Source organism: Alosa pseudoharengus, unplaced genomic scaffold, assembly GCF_046254945.1.
Source record: "Alosa pseudoharengus isolate Yale_2024_CS ecotype anadromous, Long Island Sound unplaced genomic scaffold, YU_APseudo_1.1 YU_APseudo_1.1_scf_9, whole genome shotgun sequence".
Taxonomy (NCBI): Eukaryota; Metazoa; Chordata; class Actinopteri; order Clupeiformes; family Clupeidae; genus Alosa; species Alosa pseudoharengus.
In genome coordinates, this window is record NW_027468881.1 from 30,927,776 (window position 1) to 30,943,175 (window position 15,400).

The window sequence follows — 15,400 nt, forward strand, 5'->3', positions numbered from 1 at the left end:
TTTCTACTGCATTACAATATACAGCAGAGCAGAGATGTGTGTAAACAGAAGTAGGCCGTTTGCACCAGAAACGATAACTAGAACGATTAAAGTGTCCACACTGACCAACACTAGGGTGAGTCTCTCTAAAGTTTGATGGATTCTGATTGGCAGTCAGCTTTTAATCGTTTTCAAAATCGCTCTGAAAGTGATCCCCCAACGATACTATTCATGGAGTTATTGTTATCGTTATAGTTTATGTGTGGACGTGTCATTCATTCATATTAGCTAGAAAGATACTTTTTTGCTGTTATTGATACAGTTATCATTGTTGGTGTGAACGGCCTTTTAAGCATATCTTAAAACACCAGTCAGACAGACGCATAAACATACAACCACCACCCCCCCGCCCTCCTTAAACACACACACAGATTGTGACAGATGTTTGTGACGACTGCATCATCTTTATTAACTTTTAAGATCTTTTGCTTTTTTAATAATCTGTCCATCTGTGAATGAGTTGCATATATAAGATATTTTAAATATATAGGCTGTACTCAATCTAAGCAAACCAACAATAAAACAACCAAGAGTGTCCCTGAAATCATTCGTTTTTTTGTGTTGTTCTTTTCAAAAGGAGGGAGGGTGGTGGTGAGGGTGGTGGTGGTGGTGGTGGTGGTGGTGGTGTGGGTTTTAGGACAGTAGGCTTCTTTTAGTCCTTTTTGCTCCCCGGCCCCACCCCAACACCATGGGGTGGAACCCAGTCTGATGCCCAGACAGTGTAGGGGGCGCTAGTGAGAGGAATCTTCCACACTCGCTCTCTTGGCGGAGGGTTAGATCAACAGTATCTCTACTGTAGATTCGCACAGCTGCTGTGAATTCTCACACACACACACACACACACACACACACACACACACACACACACACACACACACACACACACACACACACACACACACACACACACACACACACACACACACACACACACACACACACACACACACACACACACACACACACACACACACACACACACACACACACACACACGCAGTCATCTACAACACCAAACACCCAGATTTACAAAGCACTCACGCACACACACACTCACGCACACAACACTCGCATAAGCAGTTGCTCAACATTTTCACAAACACACACACTCGCATAAGCAGTTGCTCAACATTTTCACACACACACACACACACACAGATCATTCACACCCACTCGCTATACAGCAATAAATCCCTGAAGAGCATCCCCCAGAGTCTTGGCCTCAGAGCTGTAGTATGTCTGAGGGCCTGGTGCAAAGCCCTCTCTTCTGACCGCTCCGTCCTGGCCAGTCTGCCTGGCAACATCACATCTCTCTCTTTCTCTCTCTCTCTCCTCCTGAACAACCCAGGGAGGGAGCCAGGGGAGTCCAGGCGAGGTTAGACCTCCAGGAAGTCTCTGTCCAAGTCCATGTAGGCCTCGTCGATGTAGCTGGCGATGGCACAGGCGGAGGAACGCTCAGCGGTGAGCAGCACCGACACAGTCTCCTTCCAGTAGGTGAAAGGGATGCAGGAGCTCTGTAGGGACAGGGAGGGGAGGGTTACAACACATACTGAAGCCTATAGGTACAGTATATAGCATAGGTAGGTAGTATGGGGATACTTGATCATTTAATTGATAATTGTATGGGCAGTCGTGGCCTACTGGTTAGAGCTTCGGGCTTGGAGTCGAAGGGTTGCCGATTCGATCCCCGACTAGTGGGAATGGCTGAAGTGCCCTTGAGCAAGGCACCTAACACCTCACTGCTCCCCGAGCACCGCTGTAGCAGGCAGCTCACTGCTCCGGGTTAGTGTGTGCTTCACCTCACTGTGTGTTCACTGTGTGCTCTGTGTGTTCACTAATTCACGGATGGGATAAATGCAGAGACCAAATTCCTTGTATACGCAAGTATACTTGCCCTACAAACCTGATTTACATTTTATATTTACAACACATAACTATAGGTATATAGTATAGGTGGGCTATAGATAGGTAGTATTGGAATAATTAATTAATCGATTATCAAAATAGCTGATGGATGTAATAGGTGACTACTACGGTAATTGAGCAATTGTAGCAGTTGTATTACACAGTATGTATGGCCTGCTAATCTAGTTTTTACATCAATCATCTCTGCACCCCCTCTTTTTCCCCCTGTGAGGCCCAGTCCTACATTCAGTCACGTCCATCTGTGCCGCAGTGCTGGAGCTGAGTGCAACCATGGAAGTCAGTATTCTACCAAGTGCGCAATGGCACGTTTCAGACACAGCTCACTGCTCTGCTTCAAATATGCCACACACACACACACACACACACACACACACACACACACACACACACACACACACACACACACACACACACACACACACACACACACACACACACACACACACACACACACACACACACACACACACACACACACACACACACACACACACACACACACACACACACACACACACACACACACACACACACCTGAAAGCAGCGTGGCAACCAGGGCGCTACAGAGACGGTTGGATTTGGTAGAAACAGGCATAACACTGAAGCTTTGGAATGCTCACGCCTACACGTCAATGTAGGAACGCACACGGTCCCCACACAGGTATTGAAACAATGTAAGAAAACAAGCTCCGAGCTCCCTTAAGACCCAGTGGACACGCACACATGCCATGCCCCTTGGCCCACTCACGTTCTCCAGACAGGTGCTGTCCTTGTCCTTGTTGAGGTAGTGGTGCTGCCAGAAGCGCAGCAGGTGGTGGAAGTTGTTGAGCAGGAAGCCGGGGTACTTGTCGGCGTACTCCTTCTCGCGGAAGGCGCCCAGGTAGAAGGGCAGCTTGCCCCGCCGGCGCGCCAACATCAGGATCACCAGGCTGGTGTTCAGACAACTCACGTTCTCCTGAGGGCCACACAGAGGAGGAGGAGGAAGAGGAGGAGGAGGAGGAGGAGGAAGAGGAGTAGGAGGAAGATGAGGAGGAGGAGGAGGACATGTGAGTGCTGGACAGTGTGTAAAGGAGCAGCAAACACTCCGTGTGAGCGTGTGCTCTATAGTGATGTGACCAGGGAGGTCCACTACAACTCAGAAGGAGTGCTAAGGTTAGTGTTAAACTTTTATTTGTAAACAAATAAACAATAAAAAGTTTAAATCCAAATTAAATAGGAATATGTTCACTGCTGCCAGGTATGCATTGAGTGGAGTAAGTTTTGAGATTTTTGTAACTCAAAACGAGTGCCACTCTGAATTACAGAGGTAGGTATTGTCACAGACGAATATGATATCACAGCAGAGTGCTTTAAATAGAAACCTCTACCTGCCAATGAGTAGCCAAGTTGACCATTGGACTCCCAGTGAGCACGTACTATATCCAACTTAGATATGAAAGTGCACTGCAACTCTATGTAGTGCCTCATGGAAAGTAAACCCATAGATCTACCACCCAAAGTAGTGTAAGGACACCCATTGTCATGTTTTATGGGGCATACTGCAACTGACCAAACACCAGCATGTAATCAAAGTGAACAGGTAAAAGCAAGGCGTGGTGTGAGGTGGGGGTCGTCACCTGAGTGAGGGTCTGCACGTTGATGATGTTGACCAGTCTGAAGAGGAAGAGGAGTCTGTTCTCCACACGGGCCATATAGGAGAGCAGCAAACATTCTGACAACATCTCTACCACTGGGGAGGCATAGGAATAACAAGGGGGGGGGGGGGGGCATTTAATTCCGTGTTTAAGCAAGCTGCATATTTCAAAAGCAGTTACGTGCAAGACAGAACAGCCTTCAGTCAATGCCTTACAGTTTCAAAAAACCATTCATTATACTGTAACCACAAAACAAACAAAAGGAAATCTTTACGGTGCATGCTTCAAATGCTCTGAATAGATGCCATACCTTTCATGTCATCGGTCTGGCTCTCGAAGCGGTCTAGCGAGAGAACTATACACCTCACCAGCATGTTGGAGTCCACTAAGGAGCTGTTGATCTGGTTCAAGAACATCTGAAACTGGACAACAAACAAGCATCGTCAACAACAATCACAACAACAATCACACCTGTACTGAGAAATGTAACACCTCGTCCACGGTGTAAATCAAGGCTCGGGGCAGAGCTTACCTTTTCCTCTGTGTTGACATATTTGTTGAAGCGCTTGAAGGCGTCCAGGTTGAACTTCATGAGTTCCCCCAGAAGGTCAAAGTAGCTCTGCAGCACGTCACGAGACTTACAACCACTGTCAATGATGCAGTAGAGTATGTGCTGGAGACAGAGAGAGGGGGATGGGGGGACAGAAAGACAAGGAGAGAGAGAGAGAGAGAGAGAGAGAGAGAGAGGGGGATGGGGGGACAGAAAGACAAGGAGAGAAAGAGAGAGAGAGAGAGAGAGAGAGAGAGAGGGGGGGGGGATGGGGGGACAGAAAGACAAGGAGAGAAAGAGAGAGAGAGAGAGAGAGAGAGAGAGAGATACACATACAGTAAAGGACGGAAAGAAGGAAGGTAGGAAGGAAGGAAGGAAGAAAGGAGAGGATAGAGTACATTAACGATTAACGAGACCAAATAAATACGAGTATGTAGCATCAGGTAGTGAGCAGATGGCAGTCATGTGATGGTTGCCAGCCTGCGGAGCACGGAGTGTGGAGTGGCGGGGAGAGAGAGCAGGGCCAGAGTGGGCATACCTCCAGCAGCCCTCGCTTCAGCAGGAACACCTGGTCAGCATACGAGGTGGCCCCTCGCAGGAAACTCTCCACCGCTCTCGCCTGCCAGAATCTACACACACAGACACAGTGGGGTGGGGAAAAGAGGAAAGGCAAATTAAAATATATGTGTGAATGAGAGTGTGAGTTTATATATACACATAAGAAAAAGAATAAAATTCTGCCCTATATTAATATAATAGTATAAAAGATGAATTCAGAGAAAGGTACAACTGTTCAAACACCGACTATTTAAAACTGTACAAGTATGTTTTTTTTGTTTTTGTTTTACCTGAAAGAGGAATCGGCTGGTTCTTTCTTCATGACCGAAATCAAACGCGTTAATAAGCCCTTCTTTCCGTCACAAACCAGATTCCTAGCGAACCAGACAGGGCAAATTCTTATTTAATGACACAGAAACATTAAAACACAGAAACATCTTCTGAGAAAACTGTATGCAAATTAGTCTGTACCTGTCAGTGTTGACGAGCGCCTCGACCTCCGGAATATTTGCCTTGAGCGAGATGGCGCTGAGTTCATTCAACTCCTGATTGTTGAGGAGCAGGTACTTGTTTCTAAACGAGGTCAAACAGCGGACAGGCATGTCAGGACGCACACAGGCTCATACGATACAAGGTTAACGGTTTTGACCTGAACATAGGGCTGCACAATTAATCGAATTTTAATCACGATCACGATTTTTGCTTCCCACGATCAAATTTGCGTGATCGAGAGATATTTCAAATGCGTGCTCTGCCCATAGAACCAACCTGGCAACCCATAGAACGCTCCGCTACAACACAAATCAAGCGCTCCTTAAACCTGTCTGACCATGTGCCTGCATGCAGCCAACCAATGACAGCTGTTCCCTGCACTGCTCAGCCTGATGCACTGTGGACTAGTGACATTATGTTAACTATTAGTTGGCTAGTTAGACTATACAATAAACGACGATCAAAAATCAAATGTGTGGCACAGCAGAAGGCCAAGAGCTTGTCCCTCGAAGCGGATCATTTGTTTCGAAAATATTTCGGATTTCAGGCAAGTTAAGATAACCAAAAATATAAGCAAAGCAGGGCTCTCAACTCATACCGTGAAACACATCACATGACGTAAACCACACATGCCTTTTTTATCACGTTAACTTTTAGTCCTTGTTTGCTTCCTCCGATAGCCTATACTGTAATAAGAGTTGAGCTAACGACGGGATCCGTGAATTTTATTCATGTATTTTATAAGCTACATGTGCAACCTACAATGCATATGCGTTTCAAGACACAGCCTACTCAAAATGAGTGAACAATAATGAAAATGTAGCCTACACGTCAGTGTTTTACATATCAACGAATGACTAAACCAGGGGTGTGCAAACTGCGGCCAGCCATGCACTTTATTCCGGCCCGCCGAGCATTTATTAGTTTATCATAGGCCGCTCGCTATCTTTTTCCAGCGATAGACGACGTTGTGGTTAACTTTAGGCTACTGCAAACTGCTTTACACTCTTCTTAGAGAACGTTTACAATGTCAATGTCAAAACAGCTTGTCACATCGAGATACATTTGAGCGTGGGAGAGAGGGCGATGGCAACAGTAGTTCCCACTACTGACCATTTATAAACTGTGAGAGGGCACAGCCATAGGCACAGCACTAGCCATAGGCTATATTTGAGTGGAGCTGGCAAAGAGTCTTAAAGTGACAGTGCACTATTTATAAATGAATTAAACAGCATCAAATTAACAGTATTTCTTAAGAAATTAATTTTCTACAACAAAATTATTTTGTCATTTAAATAATACAAAAAATTATTATTATTATTATTATTATTTATTATTATTATTATTATTATTATTATTATTAGTGTGTGGCCCGCTGGCCAATTTTCAAAACCCAATGTGGCCCTTCAGTCAAAAAGTTTGGACACCCCTGGACTAACGATTACAGTAAACTCATGAACACGAAGCAGAGCCTAAGTGGCTAATGGGGAGCGTTGGGAGGATACCCGGTGGGCGTTTTCCCAAATATTAACAAAGTAGCACGCACAAAACATTTGTTTGGAAGTCGCAGTCAAATCTATATTTGCAGTAATTTAGGGGAGTAAATGTGAGGGGAAGAATTTGGGTGAGCCAGATAGCAAGTCCAATATGTTTAGGGAAAAAATATTTTTGTCACTAAAATTTAATCGTGATAAATAATCGTGATCTCAATATTGATCAAAATAATCGTGATTATCATTTTGGTCATAATCGTGCAGCCCTACCTGAACAGCAGTCAAATCTGCGATCTTTACAAATAGGTCAGGGGCACAATTAGCTCTAAATGAGCACTGAAACTCGATGGGCTACATGACTGAAACTTGTCTGAGACTGAGGCTACGTTTACACTGTAAGTTAAAGGGACACCAGGCAAGCCTGATGCTTTTTCTCTACGAAACTCCCCCTCGCTCGGTCTGAAGCTCTTTTCCTTTTCTTTGCGTCTTCCGTCAAGGGTTTTCGCTGCTTCTTCGCCGGCTCTGCCATTATACACACGTTTGCAACAATCTCTAGCGTTGCCTGCCTCTGTGCTGTAAACTGATCCTGCTTTGGTCGGCGGGTAGGATACACCGAACTTGCAAGTGGGATATTCTTCCTACAGGCAGTAGGGGCAAGCGAGAGAGCCTTCATTCGCCCCGTAATGAGTCATTTAACCATATACCGACTTACGAAGATGATTAATTAACACGAAAACGTTGCCTGGTGTCCCTTTAAATGTGACCCAATTCCTAGTTCTGAGGAAAAAAGCACATGGATTTCTATATTTTCCTGAACAGTTTCAGGCCTTAAAAAATAAATCAGATATGAATCGGATATGTGCCAATGCCATCTAAACAGGCAAATTGGATATTCCCTGTCATTTTTAGCTTGCACATTGTTGAAAATGCCTTTTTGCATTTACATTACACATAATATTATTTCCACATGCACAACTGGCAGAACGGTGAATTTAAAATGATCGAAAAGCTGCAATAAGGGCTCTCCACTTTCTTTTTCGTCTTAAAATAAAATCGGTATTTTGTAGACTTCGCAAGATACTCCGGAAACGAGGCACTGAAATAGCTTAATAATGCAAAGCTTGTGTTATTTTGTGTGTTTGCAGTGCCGTCTGTAGACTTGCTTTTATTTCAGTGACCAAAATCCCACTGATGCGCATGTGGGTTGTCTCAAGTCTTAATTAGTGAACCATGTGAACACACATCTGATATGGGCCACTGAATCATAGATGTAAACATGCAGTCCAAAACAATCCAAATAGGCAAATAGGATATAGGCTTTGCATCAAGGCCTGCCAGTGTAAATGCAGTCTGAGTGCCTTGAGACTAAGCTACACGCACTACAGGCAGTACATTGGCAACTTTTTCCTCTCAGTGGCAAACCGATAGAAAGTAAAATTTAAGGCCTGATTAACATTATAACAACACTAAAATCAGCATGATTAAAATTATTGTAACATGAGTATTATAATGTTATAACAGCAAAAAACACAAAGAGCTTAGTTGGAACCGAACAGTATTTAGCTTCGGAGCAAAGTGACTCCTCCTCATTCAGATCAATCAATAAAAACCCGACAACACTCACTCGTGATGATCACTGAAGCTCTGGAGCAACCTGAGGAACTGGATCTTGAAGGAGATTTCCTGATAGGGAAGGAGGGGCAGGCCGCATTTTTTTATAAGGCTTAATTCATACCACTCCTTATTATGACTAAGGCTGGGTATTGTTACAGCCTCCACTACATTTTTATCAACCTTTTACAAAAACAAATAAAGGGCACTTTTACAATGATGATAGCCCTTAAATGAGGTAAACAGTAGTACAGAAACCTGTGGTAAATATGCTCATGAATGTATCATTAAATCATGTTATCAGAGATCATTTACCAATACAGTATTTGTACAAGTTAGTCTCAGTTACAGTCTCAGTGAAGAATAGGATTACAATTGAGCACTTTGTATCACCAGCCTATCCATAATTGTTTTGGGTTGGCTCAGCTTTTTTAATGACAACACGGGTCAAAGAGGTGACTTACTGGGCTGCAGTCGCAGTTCTGGTTCTGGGCGTGCAGCACATGGTTGGACGTGTGTTTCCTCCAGATGAGTTTGTCGAACAGGTTATTAAGTCCAGGAATCAATTTGAACTCGGCGAGCATTCTGTGAACCTGTTCAACAGAACCACAACGTTCACGACATGAGGACTATATACTGACAGGCAGACTACCACCTCATTTCCACTGGCTCCGTCTGCGTGGTGTTTTCAGATGCGTCCCAATGCGTAAAAATAGACTTGGTGCGCATCTGAAGCAAAGCAGGGCATAGATTCTGCTACGCTTCTGAAACGCGCTGCTGAGCAGCTGGTGGAAGAGGAAACACTGACACGAGTTGTGGCCATCGGCTCTGTCAACATGTCAGAGATACGCGGAACTCCAAACGGAACCGGTGGAAAACAGTAGAAATACAGTTGATTCACCAGGACCAAAATATCTGGCAAGTACAGAACCAAGAACATCGAGAATATACTGAAGTGCACCAGGTCACAAAACACAACTGGCAACAATCTGGTGACGGACCATCTAAATCAACTTGGTCACTAGTCTAATCTCAGATGGAAAAAGCCAACCGATGGTCACTGACTCAACTGACCACTGGTCACACGTCTGCTACCCTCACCTGATTCCTCTGTCTGCCCATGAGCATGACGCACAGCACGTAGAGCACCTCCACCTTGTACATAATCTCATGGACGATCTTCATGGACTGCGGTAACCGGTGGCCCAGCGGGCTGGCCGTCAGCGAGCTCTCATCGGAGGACTCTGGACAGAAACACAAAGACACGGGTCAGCACCATTACTACAGCAGGAGTCACGCTGATGAACTGCCCACGTCTTTGAAAAAGGCTTGCATAGACATACATCTATCTTTTACAATAACTGAACCATTTCAGTTCAGAAATTCACCATGTTACTTACTAGAATACATGGGCCTTGATCAAACCGTCAAGTCAGAAATACCTCAGTAGTGGAATTACCCACTTAGTGTTGTCTGTTCCAGTGACCTCCAGTGCCTCCAAGAAATATTTAATAACTCATCTTTTGGATGCGTGTCAGTCTGGTTCATGCTGCATGTTGTGGCAGCCACACAATATATCTTTTATTTATATATATACATACATATATAAAATATATATTGTGTAGCTGCCACATATATATATATATATATATATATATATATATATATATATATATATATATATATATATATATATATCAAAATGAACATATATAATATGTTATATAATAACATATAAATACAAATGAAAATAAAATAAATATTACAGTTAACCCACTCTAAGTCAAATGTAAAATTCCATGACTTTTCCCTGACAAAAAAACTGAAATTCAATGACCTACTATATAATGAATGGTACAATTACCAACCAAATATACTGACCAAAGATTTCAGAGCAGCTGTAGAGCGTTCATGAATGTTTTACTTTTTTGTGGGAGATGAATAAATGGGCATTGAATAAACAAAGTTAGACTAACTACAACTACTCAAACAGCTAATAACCAGATATACAACAATTCTGCTGGGAAATATATCCGTATTAATTTGTAAATTTAAACTGCTACAACAAAATTCCCTGATATTCCAATGTTTTTTGGCTCAAGAATGATCAAATTCCCTGACTTTCCATGTCTGGAATAGACTTTCTAAAATTCCATGATATTCCAGAAATTCCATGACCCCTGGGAACCCTGACAGTAGGTTTAAGCTGAAGCGGTCCCTCACCCGTGCTGCTCTGCTCGGCCTCCTCCGTGGCCATCTGCATGAGTGCGTCCAGCACCAGGGCATTGTCCAGCCAGGCGTGCCAGTCCTCCAGGTCCTGCAGGAAGGTGGCCGTGCCCGTGGCCTCGGACACCTTCCTGGTGGCCAGCTTACACAGGCGCTCGATGAAGCCCGGGATGTTCAACAAGGTCACTGCCAAAGGGCACAGCCGACAGGAAGAACAGCCATTAGAATACGCAAACAGTAATATTAAAATGTTTCGGCATACATAAAGCCTGACTTGGAACAGCATCACAAGCCATGACGGCAATAAACTTCCCTATCAAACATGACTATGATAAACTTCCCTTTGAAAATCATGACTATGATTACAATAATACCGTAAAAAACAAATTCAGTGTCAATGGTGACAACTGGCCGCACATCAAGTATTGAAGTGTTTATCTGACTAGCAAGGCTATCTTCGACCAGGGACCAAGTGTCCTACTGTTATCTACTTTTTAAATCATATCCTTGCAGCAGACTACTCTACATATTTTATTAGTATACAAACTGCATAACAATTTATACCCACGGTCACAAAACACAAAACAAACAGACAATGCCTAGTCCACAGTTTGGTCTGGGGAATGCCCATGGAGGTGGTCATCTACCTTGATTGACTTCGGCACGGGACGGGCATGCGTTGGCCTTCTGCTGGGCGTTCCTGGCCAGGAGTGTGTGCTTGTCGTCGGCACCCACGTCCGGCTCGGAGATGGTGACAGACAGGATGCGGCAGAAGTTGGCCAGCTGCTGCTGGTTGAAGCTCTGCACCAAGTTGGCCAGGTTGGGGATGTCCTCCAGCTGGATCATCTCCTGACGAGCAGGGAAGAGGGCGTAGGAGGCCCAGAGTGTGTTAGAGCGGCACAAAACTGGAGTTATGGCCCAAGCTATCTACCAGCGAGAGTTGCAAAACCTTGCAAACACCACCAACAGCGCAGTTGACACTGATAAAAGCTTTAATTGTCCTCCACAAGACCATAGAGTGTCAAAATCCATTTGAAGATGGCAGCAAAACTAGTAGTTGCCTCACTTTTATCTTGTAGCCTATTTCTTCACATTAATTTACATTCTACTGCTGCTATTTCGCTTTGGACAAAAGCGTAAATAGGTCTTCCTATTTTCACTGCATTCATTGTATTGTATGTGTTGTTGTATCTATCTCCTTACCATCTTGTGAATTCTCATTTTTACTTCATTATAAATCTCTGATGTTTTATTAATTGTTTTGTTTGCTTGTTTGTTTGTTTTTATTATTCAATTGTTTTGTCTCTTTAATATTGTGTTAAATGCTCCAAATGTAAAGCACTTTGAGCTGCATTCTGTGTGTGAAAGGTGCTATACAAATAAAGCTTATTATTACTATTATTATCATAACTATTATTATTACTATGCAAATCTTGGCTTGAGAATTGAGTAATTCCTGAAGTAATTACTATAGGAATGGTAGCACTTTGGCAGCACTCATCATTTGCAAAAAAAAACAAACCCTCACCTTTCGGACTCCAAGGATGTCCTCGATCAGCGTGGCCGTTTGCAAGAAGGTCTTTTTGTTGGACGTGAGCGTGAAGAGGAACATGATGAAGTCGTCCCGTGACGCAAGGCTTTTTGTGATCCCATCTGTCTGCAGTGGACAAAAAAAAGCCATTCTGGGATAAGCACCAAAAGCAGCGATTCTGCTCAAGCCAAGGCAGATGTTTAATCGGGAAATCTTACTGCTAAATGTCAAGGAGCTCTACAGGAATTCAGGTCTGATGTTAATCTTGTTCTTAGTAACTAAAGCTTAAAATCATAGTTATGCAAAGTAAAATTCACTTCACACCACTGGAGCGTGAAAGTGTACTTACACAAATGCAGCAATTGTAGAGGACACTCAGACAATCTTTGACAAGGTCGTCACTCACTGTAATGTTAAAAAATGCATACGTATGCTACAAATCAGCACCGGTCAAATTCTAAAGGCCTTTTCAACAAGAAATTTGAACTACTAATATAAGGAGAAGAAATAAACAACTAGTACTTACTCTTAGGGGTATCTTTCTGAGTAGTAAGCGTAGGCCTCATAAGGACCTCCACCAACAACTATCCAAAAAGACAACAAAAAACGCTCGGTCAACAGTCAATGACTTGTCATCATCATGAAAAGATCAACGTTCAGATCACCACAAGCAACATCTGTGGCAAAATGTCCTCAATAACAGACTATTTGTATGAAAATGTCTGACGCAAGGCACTTTAATTTGATAATTCAAAGAGTAAGGTCAGCGGTTAATGACTTTACAAGATTAGGTGAGTTATTGAGGAGGATCAACTAAAACCTCATTTCAATTCCGTCTTGTACTACCGTTTCCCAATCATAATGTAAAATGGTGGTAATGAGCATCTAATCTACTTGAACTGGGGCTACTTTTCATAGTGGCCAAGCTTATGCTGCATGCCATATGGTTTGTCTCTAATATATTAATGACAATACATTAGACAAAATTTACACAACACACACAAGTAACGTTTCTGGCAATGAATACGGTGAAGCATTACAGTGAAAATACTCACATCAACTCCACCAAAAAGGTCAAATATGTAAGTGTTGGGATATGTGGACTCCTGAGAGGTCTTCCTGTCCTCAGTGACAAAAGACATGGCCTCCATGGATAGCAGTGATGACATTTCCTGTAAATCCAATAACATGTTAAAACATACACGCCAAGCACATCTTACATAAGCATTAAATGAGTGTTGCCCTACATGAGAAGCAATTACATACATTTCTGAAATAAACATTTTATGTTTTTGGATTGGAACCGTGGGAGATTGCAGATTGTTAGTGCAGAAAAGAGTCAGTATAGAAAGGCTAGACCACATAGTACCTTGACCACATTGTGAATCTGGGACATGTCACTGTTAGGGCGGCTGTTGTCGTACAGTCTCCGCAGCAGGATGGGAATGCCCTGCCATCGAGCCTGCTTGTCCCTCTCCAGAAGGAGCGCCTCCGGGATCTGGGGAAAGCAACCATGATGGGCCAATTCCAGTGTTTTTGGATAAGCAAGCAAGCAAGCATTGAAATGCATTGAAACAACAACAATCAAAATGTTTCATAAATGCTGGTCTGAATGAATACTTATCCTATTAATTTACAGCACAGTTAACATTTTGCTCAGATCAGTGGAATTCGTCTCTGCCCTTCATTGAGTGAGAACCAACAACTTGGTTAGAGCTAATTATGACGCCTCAGAGTGATGTAAATATTCTTAGTAGGCTTCTTCTAATAAGTGCATATGTGAAACAATATCAGTGCAAATGACAAGATAATGCAGGATAAAGTAACCACAAAAGTTGATCCTAATTCGCTTACAGGTTATACGAGTTGGCTATGGTATCTGGTGTCAGCTGTCACTGTCAATCCAGGCGATAGTACACTACAGCAGCGGCCAAAAATCATCAGTGTCAAAATACATGTCTGGGCGAAGAGCTCAGTAGCAAACAACATTTACTTCGTTGCAAGATAGACATTTTATCTAGCTGTTTTTAATTTTGAAATGCCTAGCCCCTAACATTTGATGACATAAACATAACGTTAATGATACATGAGCCATCTAGCAGGGTAACCAGGGAGGGAACAACCAAGACATTTCATTGACTGCTGAATGTCAGTTAGGCTAAATCATTAAAAAATATTGCAGTGAAGATTAAGCTTGTTTAACAGCAAATAGGTTACCTATATTTTGCTATCCCGCGTTAACGTTAATTTGCTAGCTGCCAAGCCTAGCATTAACGTTACTATTGTTCCAATAAGATAAAGCATCGAGAAACATGTCAATACCGTTAAATCGAAATGCCTTTTTCACGCCTCTGTCAGCTGACGAACAAAATTAAGTGAGCTTGATGTTTGACAATATGTAATACTCGGTTAACCGTAGCGTCAACAAACACATACCAATAAACTAGCAGGCCTATAAACTTCACTACCTAGACTACTAGCCATCTCCGGCCGACAAAACAATCTTTGCAAGGGTTAGCCAGATTGCTATATTAGCCTTAGCAAAAGTTAGCTTGTCCCATTAGGTTAATCCTTCAAGTTACATAACTAATTTTCGTAAATAAATTGCATTGAGCATGAGATCTTTTCGACCATGTGCATGTTTGATTGTTTACGTTACACATTGTTTTCGGTCCATACTTTCTATGATCATCAGACGGTTAGTTATGGCATTAGCTGACAGTTAGCAACCGATACTACACAATCTACATAGCTAGCCAGCTATGTAAGGTTAGAGACTGGCTCATAAACTAGCTAGCTAGGTAGCTTGCTAACTACATTAGCTAGTGGCCTTAACATCTGGAGGAAATTATGCCACCAAGACAGAGAAATGTACGATGTCTTTACCTGTGTTCCTCGTTTCATTCCATGGCCTGTAACCTGCCCATGTCTGATCCTCGTAAGGATATTCTTACTTCGGTTTTTTCGACTTACAAATGTACGGGGGGACTCCAACCCCACTGGCGTCGCCATTACTTCTCTTTCCTGAACTCCTCGATAAAACAGGAAGCGGAGGTGGTCGCTGGGATACATCTATTTATCAAGGTAAAACAGCGTCATCTAACGGTCAAGTCTAGAAACAATGGGTTTTAGGAATGCATAAAATACGTTGTGGGCTCATGTGCAAACTAAAAGACAGAAAAAAAATCAAGAAATAAAGAGAAAAATAGCCTATCCTTTAAACCAGCGGCTGGGAAGCACTTTTAACTGTAAATAATAATAATAATAATAATAATAATAATAATAATAATAATAATAAGGAAAACCTAGGACTATATGTTTAGTGATTATGCTCTACTCT

At 42.7% G+C, this 15,400-nt stretch overlaps 1 protein-coding gene across 1 annotated transcript; it reads right to left on the reverse strand.

The window, feature by feature from the left end:
• Positions 1-419: 419 nt before the first annotated feature.
• Positions 420-15,087, reverse strand: LOC143115061 (short transient receptor potential channel 4-associated protein-like). The gene is made up of 19 exons (XM_076276921.1): positions 14,947-15,087; positions 13,430-13,558; positions 13,116-13,232; positions 12,587-12,644; positions 12,410-12,465; positions 12,058-12,186; positions 11,177-11,378; positions 10,527-10,715; positions 9,405-9,547; positions 8,768-8,896; positions 8,317-8,375; positions 5,179-5,280; positions 4,998-5,081; positions 4,688-4,778; positions 4,132-4,272; positions 3,910-4,021; positions 3,582-3,694; positions 2,714-2,920; positions 420-1,553 (listed from the first exon to the last, which is right to left on the reverse strand). Exons 1-19 carry the CDS (start codon positions 15,070-15,072, stop codon positions 1,416-1,418), a joined length of 2,325 nt encoding a protein of 774 aa, XP_076133036.1. The 5' UTR covers positions 15,073-15,087; the 3' UTR covers positions 420-1,415.
• Positions 15,088-15,400: the final 313 nt, after the last annotated feature.